Genomic DNA, 16331 nt, shown 5'->3' on the forward strand with positions numbered 1-16331 from the left:
TAATCCTCTCAAATACAACTTGCCTAATAATTCTGCACACAGTGTATCTATAGCCAGAGGGAGAAGCTTCATTTAGGGCCATATAGTCGTCTGGTCGGGTCCAGGTTTCCGTCAAGCAAAGCATGCATAGATCATGATTGGTAATCATTTCATTAACAAGCAATGCTTTAGATGACAGGGATCTAATATTTAGTAGTCCTAGTTTCAGATTTAAACTGCTCTCTGAGGGAGCATAGTTGAATTTAACATTGATTAAATTTTGTCTACTAACTTTACGAGAAATATTTTTTGGTACTCGAGGAACAGACACAGTTTCAATCTGGTGTGACCTAGGTGACGTCTCTTTGCAGCTGATCTCAGACTGTCTCAATCCCACATCATTGGTGCCGACGTGTATAACTATCTTAGAATATTTACGTTTAGCCAGCACCTTAAGATTAGCCCTGATGTCAGGCGCTCTAGCCCCCGGGATACACTTGACTATGGCCGCTGGTGTCTCTAAACTAGTCGCTACGTTCACGTGTCTGAGCTGTGAATCTCCTATCACCAGAGCTCTTTTAACAGGTCGCTCAGTCGGTGTATTACTGAGTGGGGCAAACCTGTTTTACACGGGAACCTGAGAAGGACGGTGCTCAGCCCTACGGTTATGCCGCCGAGACGTCACGATCAACAATAAGGGACGAAGGCACACATGAAAGCTCCTCGGGCCTATACCCCTGCCAGTCCACGAGATATTGTACCTGGCCCCGGACACGACGCACATCCATAAGTCTGTTGACCTCAACCACAAAAGGAAGCTCAGGGTCGGGCATACACAGGACCGATTCGGAAGTGAATTGTTGTTTTAGGTTTTCAAATGACCGCTGGGCCTCAGCAGATGAAACGAAGGGACCAGGTGTCTTTTTGGTAAGAGGGCCTGCTAGAGTGCAGAACCCTTTAATAAAACACTGGACCAGATGGAGCGAGGTGGGGACCGGCCACTGAGGGACCGCTCGGACCTTGGAGGGGTCCATGGCTAGGGTGAAGCCTAGAAAAAGCTGAGATGAATCACTGCTGATTACGCCGATTAAGTCTGGGACTGGGTGCCCCCAGTGGCAGTTTTGTGCTTGTATGGAACCTGGGTTTGGCTGCGCATTAATTTGTCCTGGCTCTGGGTCTGCTGGGTGCTCCACCACCTCTAACAATAGCACGACATACCTGTGCGCAGCATTGTGCAGGACCCCACATGCCCTCACAATATGACATACCTTCTCTGGCTGATACAGGAGCATTTCCCCGGTCCTGTCCAGCCAGCGCCACCAGCTTTTCAGCTGCCCAATCGCCCTCTCCATGACTGACCGGGTGCGAGAATGGAGAGAATTGTATCTCTGCTCCAGGTCAGTCTGTGGATTGTAAAGGGGGGTCATCAGCCATGTCTTGAGTGTGTAGCCGCTGTCTCCTAAGTAGTTTAGCAATTACCCATGTTTTAAATTAATTATTCTAAGCTGGAAATGTCAAATGCTTTAAATTTGTTGCTTATCAAGAAGCCACCCATCACACACTCTTCTTCTTTCGGCTATTCCTGTTTAGGGGTCGCCACAGTGGATCAAACTCCTCCATCTGGCCCTGTCCTGAGTGTCCTCCACTGACACACCAGCCACTCTCATATCCTCTACCACTGCATCCATAAACCTCCTCTTAGGTCTACCTCTCCTCCTCTTGCCTGGAAGTTCCACCCTCAAGAACCTCCTACCAATATATCTCTCCTCCCTCCTCTGTACATGTCCAAACCATCTCAATCTCGCTTCTCTAACCTTATCTCCAAAATATGCTACATGTGCTGATCCTCTAATAAACGAATTTCTGATGCTATCCTTCCTCGTCACTCTAAATAAGAATCTCAACGTCTTCATCTCAGACACCTCCATCTCCCTCACCTGTCTCTTTGTCAGTGCCACTGTCTCCAGTCTCACATAGCAGGTCTCACTACAGTCCTATAGATCTTTCCTTTCATTCTAGCCGACACCCTTCTATCACAGATCACCCCAGACACTTTATGCCATCCACACCACCCTGCCTGCACACTCTTCTTTACCTACCTTTCACTACCTCCATTACTCTATATCCTCGACCCTAAGTAGGTAAACTCGTCAACCTTCACCAAATCAACTCCTTGTAACTGGACATGTCCACCGTCTGCCCTCTCATTCACACACATGTACTCTGTTTTCTCCTGCTCACTTTCATTACCCTGCTCTCCAAAGCATATCTCCATCTTTCCAAGCTCACCTCCACCTGCTCCCTACTTTCACTACAGATCACAATGTTATCAGCAAACATCATAGTCCAAGGGGACTCCTGCATAACCTCGTCCGTCAGTCTGTCCATGACAATTGTGAACAGGAAGGGACTCAGGGCTGATCCCTGATGTAGTCCTACCCCAACTGTAAACCCATCTGTCATTCCTACCGCACATCTCACTGCTGTCACACTGTTCTCATACATATCCTGCACCACCCTCACATACTTTTCTGCTACTCCTGACTTCCTCATACAATACCACAGCTCCTGTCTCCGTACTCTATCATAAGCTTTCTCTAAGTCAACAAACACACAATGTAACTCCTTCTGTCCTTCCCTATACTTCTCCATTAACACTCTCAAATCTAACATAGCATCTGTGGTGCACTTAGCTGGCATGAAACCATACTGCTGCTCACAGATCTATACCTCTCCTCTAAGCCTAGCTTCCACTACTCTTTCCCAGATTTTCAGGCTGTGACTGATCAACTTTATTCCCCTGTAATTACTAGAGCTCTGAACGTCGCCCTTATTCTTGAAAATCAGCACCATTATGCTTCGTCTCCACTCCTCAGGCATCTTCTGACCTTCCAAGATTCTGTTAAATAACCCAGTCAAAAACTCCACTGCTGTCTCTCCCAAACATTTCCATGCCTCTGCTGGAATATCATCCGGTCCAACTGCCTTACCACACTTCATTCTCCAAATTGCAGCCCTTACTTCTTCCTTACTCACCTGGGGCACTTCCTGATTCACAACCTCTACCTCTTCTAACCTTCTTTCCCTTTCATTCTCTTGATTATTCAGTTCCTCAAAATACTCCTTCCACCTTCCCAAAACACTCTCCTCATCAGACAACACATTTCCATCTTTATCCATTATCATCCTAACCTGCTGCACATCATATCATAATGGTCTTGGCGAATTAGGCCATTAGCAATATCTTCCAGTAATGCCAACGCTGCCATCTCCCAAGAACTCCAGCGCAACATTTCATGCATGTTTGAAAACACAATGAATTATTATTTCAGAAAGGCAATTCAATTGTCTGATTAATTTACTGTTTAATTGTCTGATTAATTTACTTTATTTTACACAATAAGGGCTTACTACAATGTCTGCGTAGAGGATATCTTAATAGTGGTAATTTCAATGCATCACATCTAAGTGTTGACAAATTATGAAAACACATTAGAAACATACGTACGCCTGAAGTGAAAGTGCTGGGGGGGGGTACAAACTTTCTCACATTCAAGTCACATTTACTACATCTGACCGTTTGCGTGAAACATAGTGTACACAATGTTTTTGTACTTACGCACCGTTAGTACATTAGGTCCCAGATGCTGGAAGACATGGGGAGGACACACAGTCCTCTACTACAATCATGATCACACAATCACATTAACATGTGTAGCAGACTCAGTATTGCGATGGTCCATGGAGCAGGCAAACACAAGCCAGGTGCAGACAACTACGGGTTTATTCTGTAAAATATAGCATGGGGCAAAATGAGCACATGGCAATCAGCGTTTATTTCCACTCCGTACAGCATCCACTATGCTTTTGACGCACATGGGGAAAACCCCTATTACATGTGCTCACGAGGATTGCAACACCATTTAATGCCCCAACTGCAACAGGTTCGAGGGGAATCAAGAATGGCCAGAAAATGTAATTAAACAAAAATAACATACAGTAACTCACAGAAAATGGGGTTCTTTGTGAAGTTCACTTTAGTTGAACATTTTAACAACAAAATAAATTTATCTCAGCTAAACATGTAACCATGGAGACTCATGTACACAATCGTGTGTGTGTGTGTATGTGTGTTTGTGGTCATTCTTATTTCTGTATATGAGACTCAGACTACATCAGGGGTGGGAAATTAATTTTTACAAGGGGCCACATGAGAAACCTGAATTGTGTCAGAGGGCCACACAAACAATAATGACGTCATCACAGTGGCTCCGCCCACCTCACGCAAACTTCTGCGAACGGAGGAGGCACTTATACTTGTCACATTCTGTGCAGTGTTCTCCGAAACGATGTGTGTTGGTATAAAGAAACACCCCTCAAAAACAGTGGAAGGAACATTTACCTGACCAATTTTAATGGAATTTAGGCTCAATACTTGAAAATGTTTGAAATTGTAACTACTTCGTTTCACAACAAATAGCCATCTGAATGAACAGTTTTCTTGTATTACGTTAACAAATACGAGCCTCTTGTAATTCTAGGACGAAACATGAGAGAACGTGAAGACGTTAAGATTGGGCGTTTTAAAAATAGACAACAATTAAATAATGTGATAAAAAAGCGAATTATTTCGGATAATTTCGAATATATGTATAAATATTTAACTTAATTAAGTTTAACGTGCTGGGAAATATTGAAATGGACCTTGAAAGTGACGTATATAATAATAATAATAGAATTTTATTTATAAGCGCCTTTCAAGACACACAAGGACACTTTACAAGGGAATAAGCAACAAGAGTTTATATAAAACTAAAAATGATTAGAATAAATCACCAACAATTTAAAATAAATTATTAAATAACTAAAAACATTAGAAAGAAGCAGCAGATAAAAGGGACACACACATACACACATATACATAAACACACACACATGTATAAATGCTTTAATTCCACCTTGTAAAGGTGTATGAACCCTGCAAACATTACTTTGTTCATTGCGCTGAAGCACGGCGCGCGCGCGAAGTTACAAAATTCGAGAGGTGCACGACCTTGCGAATCAACAGCGCGTGAGACCCTCCGCCACCGCGATTACATAATTTTCGCCGCGCAGACCCTCGCGCCGCGTCAAGTATAAACCTGGCTTAAACCTAGCTTTAAAGCACTTCTACGGCACTTTCAAGGTCCATTTCAATATTTCCCAGCTGACTCAGGTTCTCTCTAAGCTCGGTTTCTGGAACAGAAAACCTGAGCTTTCGTTAACTCTGAGTTTACTTACCCGCTTTCTGGAATTACCCCGCTGTTCAGTCAGCTATTTGTTGTGAATCGAAATACAGTTACAATTTCAAGCATTTTTAAGTACTTTAGCCTAAATTCCAGCACTTTTCAAACCTGGAACACAATGCACAATAAAAATTCGTCACGTAAATTTTCCGCCGTTTGCGGAGGTTCGCGCGAGGTGCAACTTACACTCCCGAAAGCCTTAACTTGTCGCTGATCACCTACAGTGTTTCTCGCACAGCTCACACACACACACGCAGGTATGTCCACACGGAATTAACACAAACGTAGCGCTTTCAAAATAAAAGCGTCACAGTTGTATTGCACGCACGACATAGATATTTGTTTCATTTATGATTGGCCTCTCGCGGGCCGGACAGGGACGCACAATGGGCCTGATGTGGCCCGCGGGCCGTAGTTTGCCCAGGTCTGGACTACATGGTCTCTTGATACTGTAAGAGACAGAATAGGACAGAATCAGACATGAACACACACTCATCACAGTTAGACATCACACTCTAACAAACTCATTAATTGTGAACACTCTCTAGTTTCTTCAGTGTACAGTGTGGATCCTCCAGTAGAGCAGAGAGCTGCTTCACTCCTGAGTCTCCTGGTTCACTGTAGTCCAGATTCAGCTCTCTCAGGTGTGATGAAGGGTTTGACCTCAAAGCTGAACACAGAGCAGCACAGCCTTCCTCTCTAATACTGCAGCCCCACAGACTGTAGAGTGAAGGAGAAAAACTCCTCACACTTACAGATCACCATAGACATGCAGTGATTTTGTGTTTGTAGGTGTGTGTGCATACGTGCTGACGTGTTTGTGGGGAAGAGATTTTTGCATGTGTGTGTGTGTGTGTGTGTGTGTGTGTGTGTGTGTGTGTGTGTGTAAATAGAGAGAGAAGGACAAAATGTGTGTGTGTCAGGAGATTCTGACTGTGACAGACGAAAATACACTGAGCTTGTTTGTGTGTGTATGAAGAGTGAGTTAGTGACTCACTGTAGTTTCTCCAGTGTACAGTGTGGATCCTCCAGTAGAGCAGAGAGCTGCTTCACTCCTGAGTCTCCTGGTTTACTGATGTCCAGATTCAGCTCTCTCAGGCGTGATGAGGGGTTTGACCTCAGAGCTGAACAGAGAGCAGCACAGCCTTCCTCTGTAATACTGCACATACACAGACTAAAGAAAGAAGGAGAAAAACTCCTGATACAATTCAATACACACAACCATGCACACACAGGCACTGTGTGTGTATTCAGGAGAGACGTGCAGTGATATGTGTGTGCGTGTGTGTGCAGGGGTGCAACTACATACTTCCTGAAGTGTATGCAAGCATACTATCAGAGATCACTGCTAACTGGGTCAAGCGATCATTGCTCATGCTAGAATGAAGGTGTTTTGATAAGCTCGAGCTTGCTGTCAGAGGCATGGTCAGGATCACTCTAAGGGAAACTGTGAAATTTGGAAACACCAAATCAACATTCTCCCTTCTAATTTAACTTCTCTAGAGCATTGTAACCCTTCAGTAGACGGCTTGCTGGGTATGTTTCTTGAATGATAACTCTTGAAACATCACAGGTAGTCAGGGCATATGTGGTCACTGATATGTGGTCCTCCAACTCAGCTTTTGTCATGTGCTCCATTTTAGTGATGAATTTAAATTTCTCAGACACAAGGTGAAGATTGGAAAACCTCTCAGACAGCTCTTGCAGGATTGTGTCAACAATGATATTGAAAACCATGCACTTAAAGTACCTTTTGGGTTCCTTTTCATGATGACCAGTGCATGAATTGTCATCTGGGAACCTCTTTTGCTTCCTAAAACATCTCCGTTTGAATTCTGGAGAAGCATCCATTTCACTGGCTATCCTGCATGCAACTTAGCATAATCCATATATATTTTGGCACTTTAGGAGAAGCTGAGCTTCCCTTGCTGTCTAAAGCTAGGTTTATAGGCCCTGTGCTCGGTTGCTTCGCGAGGTCATGAACCTCTCGAATTTTGTAACTTTGCGTGCGCCGCGCTTCAGCCCAATGAACAAAGTCATGTTTGCAGGGTTCATACACCTTTACAAGGTGGAATTAAAGCACTTGTACGGCACTTTCAAGGTCCATTTCAATATTTCCCAGCACCTTAAACTTAATTAAGTTAAATATTTATATACTCGAAATTATTCAAAATAATTCACTTTTTTAATCCCATTTAATGGTTGTTGATTTTCAAAACGCCCAATCTTAACATCTTCACGTTCTCTCATGTTTCACCCTGGAATTACAAAAGGCTTGTATTTGTTAATGTAATACAAGAGAACTGTTCAGTCAGATAGCTGTTTTTTGTGAAAAGAAAAAAGTACATGCATTTTCAAGTACTTAAGCCTAAATTCCAGCACTTTTCAAACCTGGAACACAATGCAACATTAAAAGTTATCAGGTAAATGTTCCCCTGTTTTTGAGAGGTGGTCCTTCATACTACCACATATAGGTTTGGAGAACACTGCAAAGAATGTGACGCACCAAGTATAAACACTTCCGCTGTTCGCACAAGGTGTGTGCAGTCGCGCTACGGTCACTCACGAAAGTATCCAGCCTTTAGAGCAATCGCCTCCGAGGGAGAGAGGTAGAGAGAGAGACAGAGAGTCTAATTGAGGACACACAGATAAGGGAGTGAACTGATTGTCATTGTATTCTGACTGAGGGTCACAGACAGTAAATCACAAATTCCCTTACATCATCTACTTACTTGTTATGATCTGCTATATTTTGTAATGCAGCACCTGTCCTTTTAGCTACTGACATAATAAACTGATCTACCTGCTGTCTTTCAACCACTTTAAAAAGCTTTTCTTCATCCCTACATATTTTTCTCTCTCCCTCTTCCGTTTTGTTTTGTGCTTCAGAGAGCTTTTTTTCTGCCCCTCCATCTTGAACACCCTACAGGTGCGCCAAGACGGAAAAAAACGAACTGATTAGGGGTATGCCAGCCATGCCCTTCGTCTAATCATCTAAGAGTACGCCACAAATCGTGCGCATGCACGAGCCGAGAAAAACTCGTGAACGGTGACAGGAGGGTAGAGGGGAAGGAGTTGATGGGCGCCTGATTAGTGTTGTGCTTCTGTTTTTTTATGTGTATTATCATACATGAACAAAAAGCTCTTACAGAAAAAGCAGACTAGAAATTAATTTCTGGCATCGATTTGGCGCCCCCTCTGGTGCAGCACCCCTATGCGTCACATACACTGCTTACCCCCTTTTTGCGCCACTGTGTGTATGTGTGTGTGTGTGTGTGTGTGTGTAAAGAGTCAGTAAGTCAGTAACTCACTGTAGTTTCTCCAGTGTACACTGTGGATCCTCCAGTAGAGCAGAGAGATGCTTCACTCCTGAGTCTCCTGGTTTGTTGAGGCTCAGATTCAGCTCTCTCAGGTGTGATGAGGGGTTTGACCTCAGAGCTGAACACAGAGCAACACAGCCTTCCTCTGTAATACTGCACTTAGACAAACTGTAGACAGAAGGAGAAAAGCTGCTCACACTTATAAATCAACACACACCCATGCACACAAAGGCACTGTGTGTGTATTCAGGAGAGACATGAAGTGATATATATATCACTTCATATATATATATATATATATATATATATATATATATATATATATATATATATATATATATATATATATATATGTGTGTGTGTGTGTGTGTGTGTGTGTGTGTATACAAAGAGTGAGTAAGTCAGTAACTCACTCTAGTTTCTCTAGTGTACAGTGTGGATCCTCCAGTAGAGCAGAGAGATGCTTCACTCCTGAGTCTCCTGGTTTGTTGAGGCTCAGATTCAGCTCTCTCAGGTGTGATGAGGGGTTCGACCTCAGAGCTGAACACAGAGCAGCACAGCCTTCCTCTGTAATGCTGCAAGTAGACAGACTGTAGAGAGAAGGAGAAAAACTCCTCATACTTACACATCTTTCCCCCCCACACATAGCAGCATGTGCATGTGCTAGCTAGCTGAGCTAGCTAAGCCAGGGTTGCCAACTCTCACGCATTGAGCGTGAGACACACGCATTTGACCGTTTTCACACGCTCTCACGCCACACTTGCAATATCTCACGCCAAAAAAAAAAATCTAGTTCATTTACCTCTGATCCACACCTATGATTCAATGAGTTACTAGTTCGCTCTGGCGCCAACCACCGGCGATCGATAGATCGCGATATAATACTTAATTCAACAACTTACGCCCCCCGTCAACAATTTACACTCGCCACCTCCTCCGGGTTCAAATCTCATGCAAAGCGATCTTCAAAAGTTGGCAACCCTGGCTAAGCTGTTAGCTTAAGTTAACTAATGTAACTACCCGATTAGCTTAATTTGTGTTGGTTAGTTAATGTTCATAGTAATCTATTTATTCAACGTCAAGTACTGCAGACATAATCTTATTTTCGTTTTTCAATAATATCAGGAAAAACCAAGTGTCCGAATCACTGTCTGTACATTAAAATTTCATTAGATGAGCAAAACACAGTACACCACTCACACACTGCATCTTAAATCACTGATTCTCAAACATCACAGGTATCACACCCTCCTCACTCCTGCGAGTAAGTGTAACAACAATCTCCCTTGGTGAGTGTATCTGTAGATTCAATCAGTCTATCTGGATGATGGATTCACCTATTTAGATGACCTTAACATGGAGACACAGGGCCTCTCTGACGACATCAGGGCCGCGATGAAAGATTAATGTTTTTGTTAAAGGAAATTAATCCTCAGCTCTCTACTACTGTGGAAAACAATTTACACACATGTGGGTTGAGAGTTAATGTTGTGATAGTTGTGAACCTCGTTACTGAAGAGTATTTCAAGCTGAGATCACACCAAAGAGGATCAGGAATTCCTTGATCTTTGACCTCATAGGAGTGTCTGAGGCTCTGATCTGTGCTGAACAAGAGAAGCTGCTCCAGTTATGATGAGATATTGATTAAACAGATGTAACTGTACAACTCCTGGATCTAAAGTCAGAGTGAATATCCAGCCTTCTCATTAAAGTCAGAACAAATATCCAGCCTTCTCAATAAAGGTTGTGCAAGTTTTGATGTCTCTACTGGGGTTGCGACTTCCTTTGTGAGAAAGAACAGACACACACAGTCAAAACTGAGTACCATAACAAACTGGATCCAGAGCCAGACCTGTGTTTGAAGATCACAACAATGAAGACATTGCTGTAGGAAACACGGGGGATGTGGGGGACAAGTCCCCTCAAAATAGAACACAGCTCTATTTGTCCCCTCAAAATAGAACACAGCTGCATATGTCCCCCCAAAATAGAACACAGCTCTATTTGTCCCCTCAAAATAAAACACAACTCTATTTGTCCCCTCAAAATAGAACACAGCTCTATTTGTCCCCTCAAAATACAACAGCTCTATTTGTCCCCCCAAAATAGAACACAGCTCTATTTGTGCCCTCAAAATAAAACACAACTCTGTATACCAATGTATACCAATGTAGACCATAGGTGGGTGGAGAAAAAAATTTAACCTTTCAGCAGCATCCGAGCCTGGAAGACTCTCACCCTGACTAAGACTGAATTCATTCATCTTTCATTCATCATTCATCTGCCTTGCGGGCCAGAGTGGGTTCTAAAATTTGAAGGAGGGGCCGTGTCAGGAGCATTTGGACACGCAATTTAATGTTATTATTTTCATACATTTCAGTTGAAGGTACAAAGTTAAAGAAATCAACATTTACTGGAAAAAGGTCAATGGAACACTTTCAACATTCAAAATGTATTACCTAGCAAAATACTCAAGCGCAATAATTTGTAATTTTTTTTACATAAAAATTTTTTTCATAACACAGTGGAGAAACTGCCAACCTCTGAGCCACTCGTCCTTCTGTTGACTGCTTGCTAGCGTAGTTTACATGCATCCTAGCAAAGTGACGGCTGATATTGTACTCTTTGAAAACTGCAACCGTTTCTTGGCATATCACACATGCAGCCGTTGATCAGACCTCAGTAAAAAAGTATTTTGTTGTCCACTCCTTTTTAAACACTCGACACACTGTGTCCACTTTTCTTCTTGGTCCACTCATTTTTAAGGGCGAAAACGGCAGCGGGAAAATTACACTTCAACAGAGGTCAATGTGTCTGGACTAGTGGGACTATTGGGGAAACGAGGGTATTGCAGGGGAAAGGGAGAAAAGGTGAAATGAATGGACAAGTTTGGCGGGCAGGATTAAAAAGCCTAATGGGCCGTAGTTTGCCCATGTCTGGCATAGATGTAAGACATGCCAGTATCTTCCATTTATTAGTTCATCCATAAGGCATTTTCCTCCATTTTCATTTACTTAATCATCGTAGCTTTTGGGTTGGTTAAAATTGGTTTAAATGGTCTGTGAAGTTTTCTGTTTCATACTTGGTTTAACAGTGCGTTTGTCCTTACTCTGATTTAGTTAATAACTTGGTTAACTCTCTGAAACTAAACCAACTTTTTGAACATATGTGTCATAATCATAATAATGGTAAACTGTTGATAACATTTGCATTTGTTCATTATATCAATAACTGTGGCAAATGTATTTCAATCAGTGGTATTGGGTCACTGCACTGGCTCTGAGTTTCACCTTCGATACATATTTCCTTGAAATTTCATTTCATAATTACTGTATTTTCTGGACTAGAGCGCACCTCAATATAAGTCGCACCTACAAAGTTTTTTTTTTTTTAATGGAAAATGTTGTATAAGCCGCACCGGGCTATAAGCCGCATATATCTACTGAACTGAATACAGTGAGTACTCGCTTAATGACGGGTCTGGTTAACGACGGACCAGAGTTACGACCAACTTTTCAAAATTTCGCGCGGTGCGTGGAGGAGCAGTGGCAGCACAGTGGAATGTTGTGGAGTGTTGTGTATGGTAAGCTGAGGCAGTGCAGCCTCCACCGCAGCCCATCTCTGCAACGCAATCGCTCTTTCTCACGCTGTACGCACGCACGAGAACATTGTTAGTTTTTTCTATACTGTATTTACGATCAAAGCGTATCTAAATCTAGGGTTAAGCTTAATGACGAAAACTGTTTACAATGGACTTTTCGGTCTCTAACCCAGTGGTTCCCAAACTTTTTCTGCCGTGCCCCCCTTTAGTAGATGAGAATATTTTTGCAGTGTACAAACTGTGTACAAACAATGAACGAACGGGACTCTTACATGCGCGCTCGGTTTAATTTTGTGACGTGCCGCTCAGGTTCGCAGTCGCTCCCCCACAGAAAACACAAGACGACAGGGGAGCGAGGCGACAGTGACGAGCGGCACCCGCGTCACACACGAAACACTAAACATACAACACCACGAGCACGCATACTGGTCCACACGCCCATTCACACGTACACTTCACCCACACAAAACATGAAGAGTATACAGGGAAGACGCCCTGGTCCTCGCCGTGCAACACACAAAACAAACGCACGGCGAAACTCTTCCGACACACAAACAACGGACATGAAGAGCTGTCTCAGGGCAGACTGCCCTGGTCCTCGCCGTGCTACACACACACACACAACACAAAAGCACGGCGGAGCTCTTCAAACAAAACACCACGCAGACAAACACTTACCACGAGACATGTGCAATGATAGTTAATGAGTTGCAGTTTTGCCCTCTTGCCACCAGATGGCATCAGATATGTTGTACTTACCCGGATGTGTGTAGAGAGTAGAAAAACGAGCAGGAAAACGAATGCTGAACATGTCACGGTGTACTGACATGCATATGACTCGTTTTGTTAATAAATAAGTTGTTTGACGAACCCAAGTTTCTTCAATAATATAAGAACATTACATGGTACCAGGAGTGGTCCAACAGAAGTCATGGAAAGTGTGAAACCGCCCGAACCTCTGAATTGGACTGGAAATGTGGACTGTGAATGGCGCGCGTTCAAACAACGATTCAACTTGTATCTGCAAGCACTGGGCCTGGACACAAAGCCAGACGCGCGGAAAATAGCACTGCTTCTCACCGTCGCGGGACCTCAGGCTGTGGAGGTATTTAATACGTTTGTGTTTGCTGAAAGGGACCACCAGGAACAGTACGACAAGGTTGTGGAAAAGTTTGATGAGCACTGTTCGCCGAAGAGGAACGAGACCCTCGAACGGTATGTGTTTCGATCCCGCATGCAATTGCAAACGGAAAGTTTCGATGCTTTTGTGACAGACCTGAAATTGAAAGTACGAACTTGTAACTTTGGGGAACTGAAAGACTCAATGATTCGTGACCAAATTGTGATCGGAGTGCACGACAAAAAATTGAGAGAAAGGTTACTGAGGGAGCCAGAATTAAAGTTGGACGAGGCTATTAAAATTGGCAATGCGAGCGAACTGGCTAAGCTACATGCAAAAACATTCAGTGGGCAGAAGGATCAGGAGAGTGCAACGGTGCCCGTAGCTGCAGTGAATAAGCAAATGCAGAAACCAAGTAAAAAACAACAAAAAAACACGGAGACGTTTTCATGCAAAAGATGTGGCAATCAGCATGTACCAAGACAATGCCCAGCATTTGGTAAAACATGTAGCAAATGTAAAGGGAAGAATCACTTTGCTAAGCAATGTTTTTCCAGAGGGAAACAGGGTGGCGGAGAGCGAGTCCACACAGTGGAGGAAACGGAGCTTGCTGATTCGTTCTTTGTCGGCATGGTAGAGCAGGCTGAAAATAACATGGCAGCACTGCCAAAGGACATTGAACAGTGCACAAATGGAACCTGTGTTAGGAAGGACAAGTGGATTGTGCCACTAGAAATAAATGGTGCAGTCATTCCCCTGAAACTAGACACAGGGGCAAAGGCCAATTTAATCAGTGAATGTGATATTAGAGCAATGAAGGTGAAACCACGCATCCATCCCAGCACAGTGAAGCTCAAAGCCTACAATGGACACAACATTGATACGAAAGGCGTATGCAAACTAAAAGTGCGAATTAAAGGAAGAGAGCATGACCTTATGTTTGTAGTTGTTCCAAATGGACATGACTCATTAGTAGGTGACACTGCATGTGAAAAACTAGGCTTAGTGAAGAGGGTTTACTGCATTAACAATGTTAATAGCCAGACCAGTGTTGAGTCAATAGTGGACCAGTACCCAGACATCTTCAAGGGGTTTGGAGTCTTGCCATTCACCTATAAGATACAACTGAAGGATAATGCACAGCCAGTTGTCCATGCTCCCAGGCGCGTTCCAGCACCCCTACGAGAAAAGCTGAAGCAAGAATTGGATAGAATGATGTCACTGGGTGTGATAAAGAAAGTGGAAGAGCCCACAGAATGGGTGAATTCAATGGTGAGTGTCAGAAAATCGAACGGAGAATTACGTGTCTGCATGGATCCAAAAGATCTGAATAACAACATAAAAAGAGAACACTACCAAATACCTACCAGAGATGAGATAACAAGCGAGATGGCCGGTGCCAAATACTTCAGTAAATTGGACGCCTCTCAAGGCTTCTGGCAGATAAAACTGCATGAGGACAGTACAAAGTATTGCACTTTCAACACACCGTATGGGCGCTACTGCTTCCAGAGAATGCCTTTTGGCATAAGTTCCGCTCCAGAGGTATTCCACAGAACGATGGAGCACATCATAGAGGGCATTGAAGGCGTACGAGTGTATGTCGATGACCTAATTTTATGGGGATCTACTCTCGAGCAACACAATGAAAGGCTTACTAAAGTGCTTCAGAGAGTCCAGAAGTACCAGCTGAAGCTGAACAGATCCAAGTGTCAGTTCGGAGAGAAGGAAATCACCTTTCTGGGTGATAAGTTGTCAGCAGCTGGTGTTGAGCCAGAGGAAACCAAGATCAAGGCAATACTGGAAATGCCAAGACCTGAAGACAAAAAAGGTGTGCTGCGTGCATTAGGTATGATTAATTTCGTGGGAAAGTTCATACCAAATTTATCCTCCAAGACTGTGCACTTGAGAGAGCTACTGCGTGACAGGTGTGAGTTCAAGTGGACATCTGAACATGAGGCAGAATGGTCCCGTTTAAAAACAACTCTCACAACAGAACCAGTGTTGACGTTTTTCGATCCGTCAAAAACAATAAAGATATCAACCGACTCATCAAAGGATGGCATTGGAGCTGTCCTACTACAGGCATGTGGAAAAGACTGGAAGCCCGTCGCCTATGCATCGAGAACGATGACAAGTGCTGAGTGCCGCTACGCCCAAATCGAAAAAGAGTGCTTGGGTCTGGTGTACGGTTTCCAGAAGTTCCATGGCTATGTGTATGGCCTACCAAAGTTTGTAGCAGAGACAGACCACAAACCGCTAATATCCATCATCAAAAAGAACCTCAGTGAAATGTCACCACGCATTCAAAGGCTCATGATGAAGCTACAACGCTATGATTTCGACCTAATTTACACACCTGGAAAACACATAGTGGTAGCTGATGCTCTGTCGAGGGCAACCACACAGAGCGAGGAGAAGGCGGAGGGTTCCACTGAAAACGAAGTGAATCTTCATGTGAACCTGATCACTGAGACACTGCCCATGTCCGACATGAAATCCAGGCTGATCGCTGATGAAACAAAGAAGGATGTCATTTTACAGAGAGTCATCCAGCTGATAAAAGAAGATTGGCCAAGGGGTGAGTGTCAACAATATTACAATATTAGAGGAGAGCTGAGCTTTGTTAATGGACTGCTGTTGCGAAACAACAGAGTAGTCATTCCTCAGTCTCTGAGACCAGAAATGCTTAAGAGATTACATGAAGGACATCTAGGCATAGAAAAGTGCAAAAGACGGGCTAGGACCTCGATCTATTGGCCAAGCATAAATGCTGATATAGACAGAATGGTGTCAAGATGTGCCACATGTCTAAAACATCAGGCAAAGCAGCCGAAAGAGCCCATGGTAATCACAGAAATACCTGACGAGCCCTGGAAAAAAGTGGGGACTGATTTGTTTTCCTTGGATGGTAAGAATTACCTGCTTGTGATCGACTACCTATCCAACTACCCAGAGATTGCACTGCTCTCCAACATGTCAGCGGCCTGTGTGATTAAGCACATGAAATCAATCTTTGCCAGGCA

The 16331-nt window shown here is 43.5% G+C and overlaps 1 protein-coding gene across 1 annotated transcript; it reads right to left on the minus strand.

Annotated features, from left to right (window-relative positions):
* Positions 1-5699: 5699 nt before the first annotated feature.
* On the minus strand, positions 5700-9303 carry LOC143482217 (ribonuclease inhibitor-like). Its single transcript, XM_076980522.1, has 4 exons — positions 8998-9303; positions 8576-8752; positions 6262-6438; positions 5700-5984 (listed from the first exon to the last, which is right to left on the minus strand). Exons 1-4 carry the CDS (start codon positions 9228-9230, stop codon positions 5792-5794), a joined length of 780 nt encoding a protein of 259 aa, XP_076836637.1. The 5' UTR covers positions 9231-9303; the 3' UTR covers positions 5700-5791.
* Positions 9304-16331: the final 7028 nt, after the last annotated feature.

The sequence above is a fragment of the Brachyhypopomus gauderio genome, chromosome 18 (genome assembly GCF_052324685.1).
Source record: "Brachyhypopomus gauderio isolate BG-103 chromosome 18, BGAUD_0.2, whole genome shotgun sequence".
Classification (NCBI taxonomy): domain Eukaryota; kingdom Metazoa; phylum Chordata; class Actinopteri; order Gymnotiformes; family Hypopomidae; genus Brachyhypopomus; species Brachyhypopomus gauderio.

Coding starts and splice junctions, on each gene's coding strand:
- LOC143482217 (XM_076980522.1), bottom strand. CDS start 9,230: ATGTGTGGGGGGGAAAGATGTGTAAGTATGAGGAGTTTTTCTCCTTCT. Junction 8,753..8,997: donor TGTACACTAGAGAAACTAGA/GTGAGTTACTGA, acceptor TTCTGTCTACAG/TTTGTCTAAGTGCAGTATTA. Junction 6,439..8,575: donor TGTACACTGGAGAAACTACA/GTGAGTTACTGA, acceptor TTCTTTCTTTAG/TCTGTGTATGTGCAGTATTA.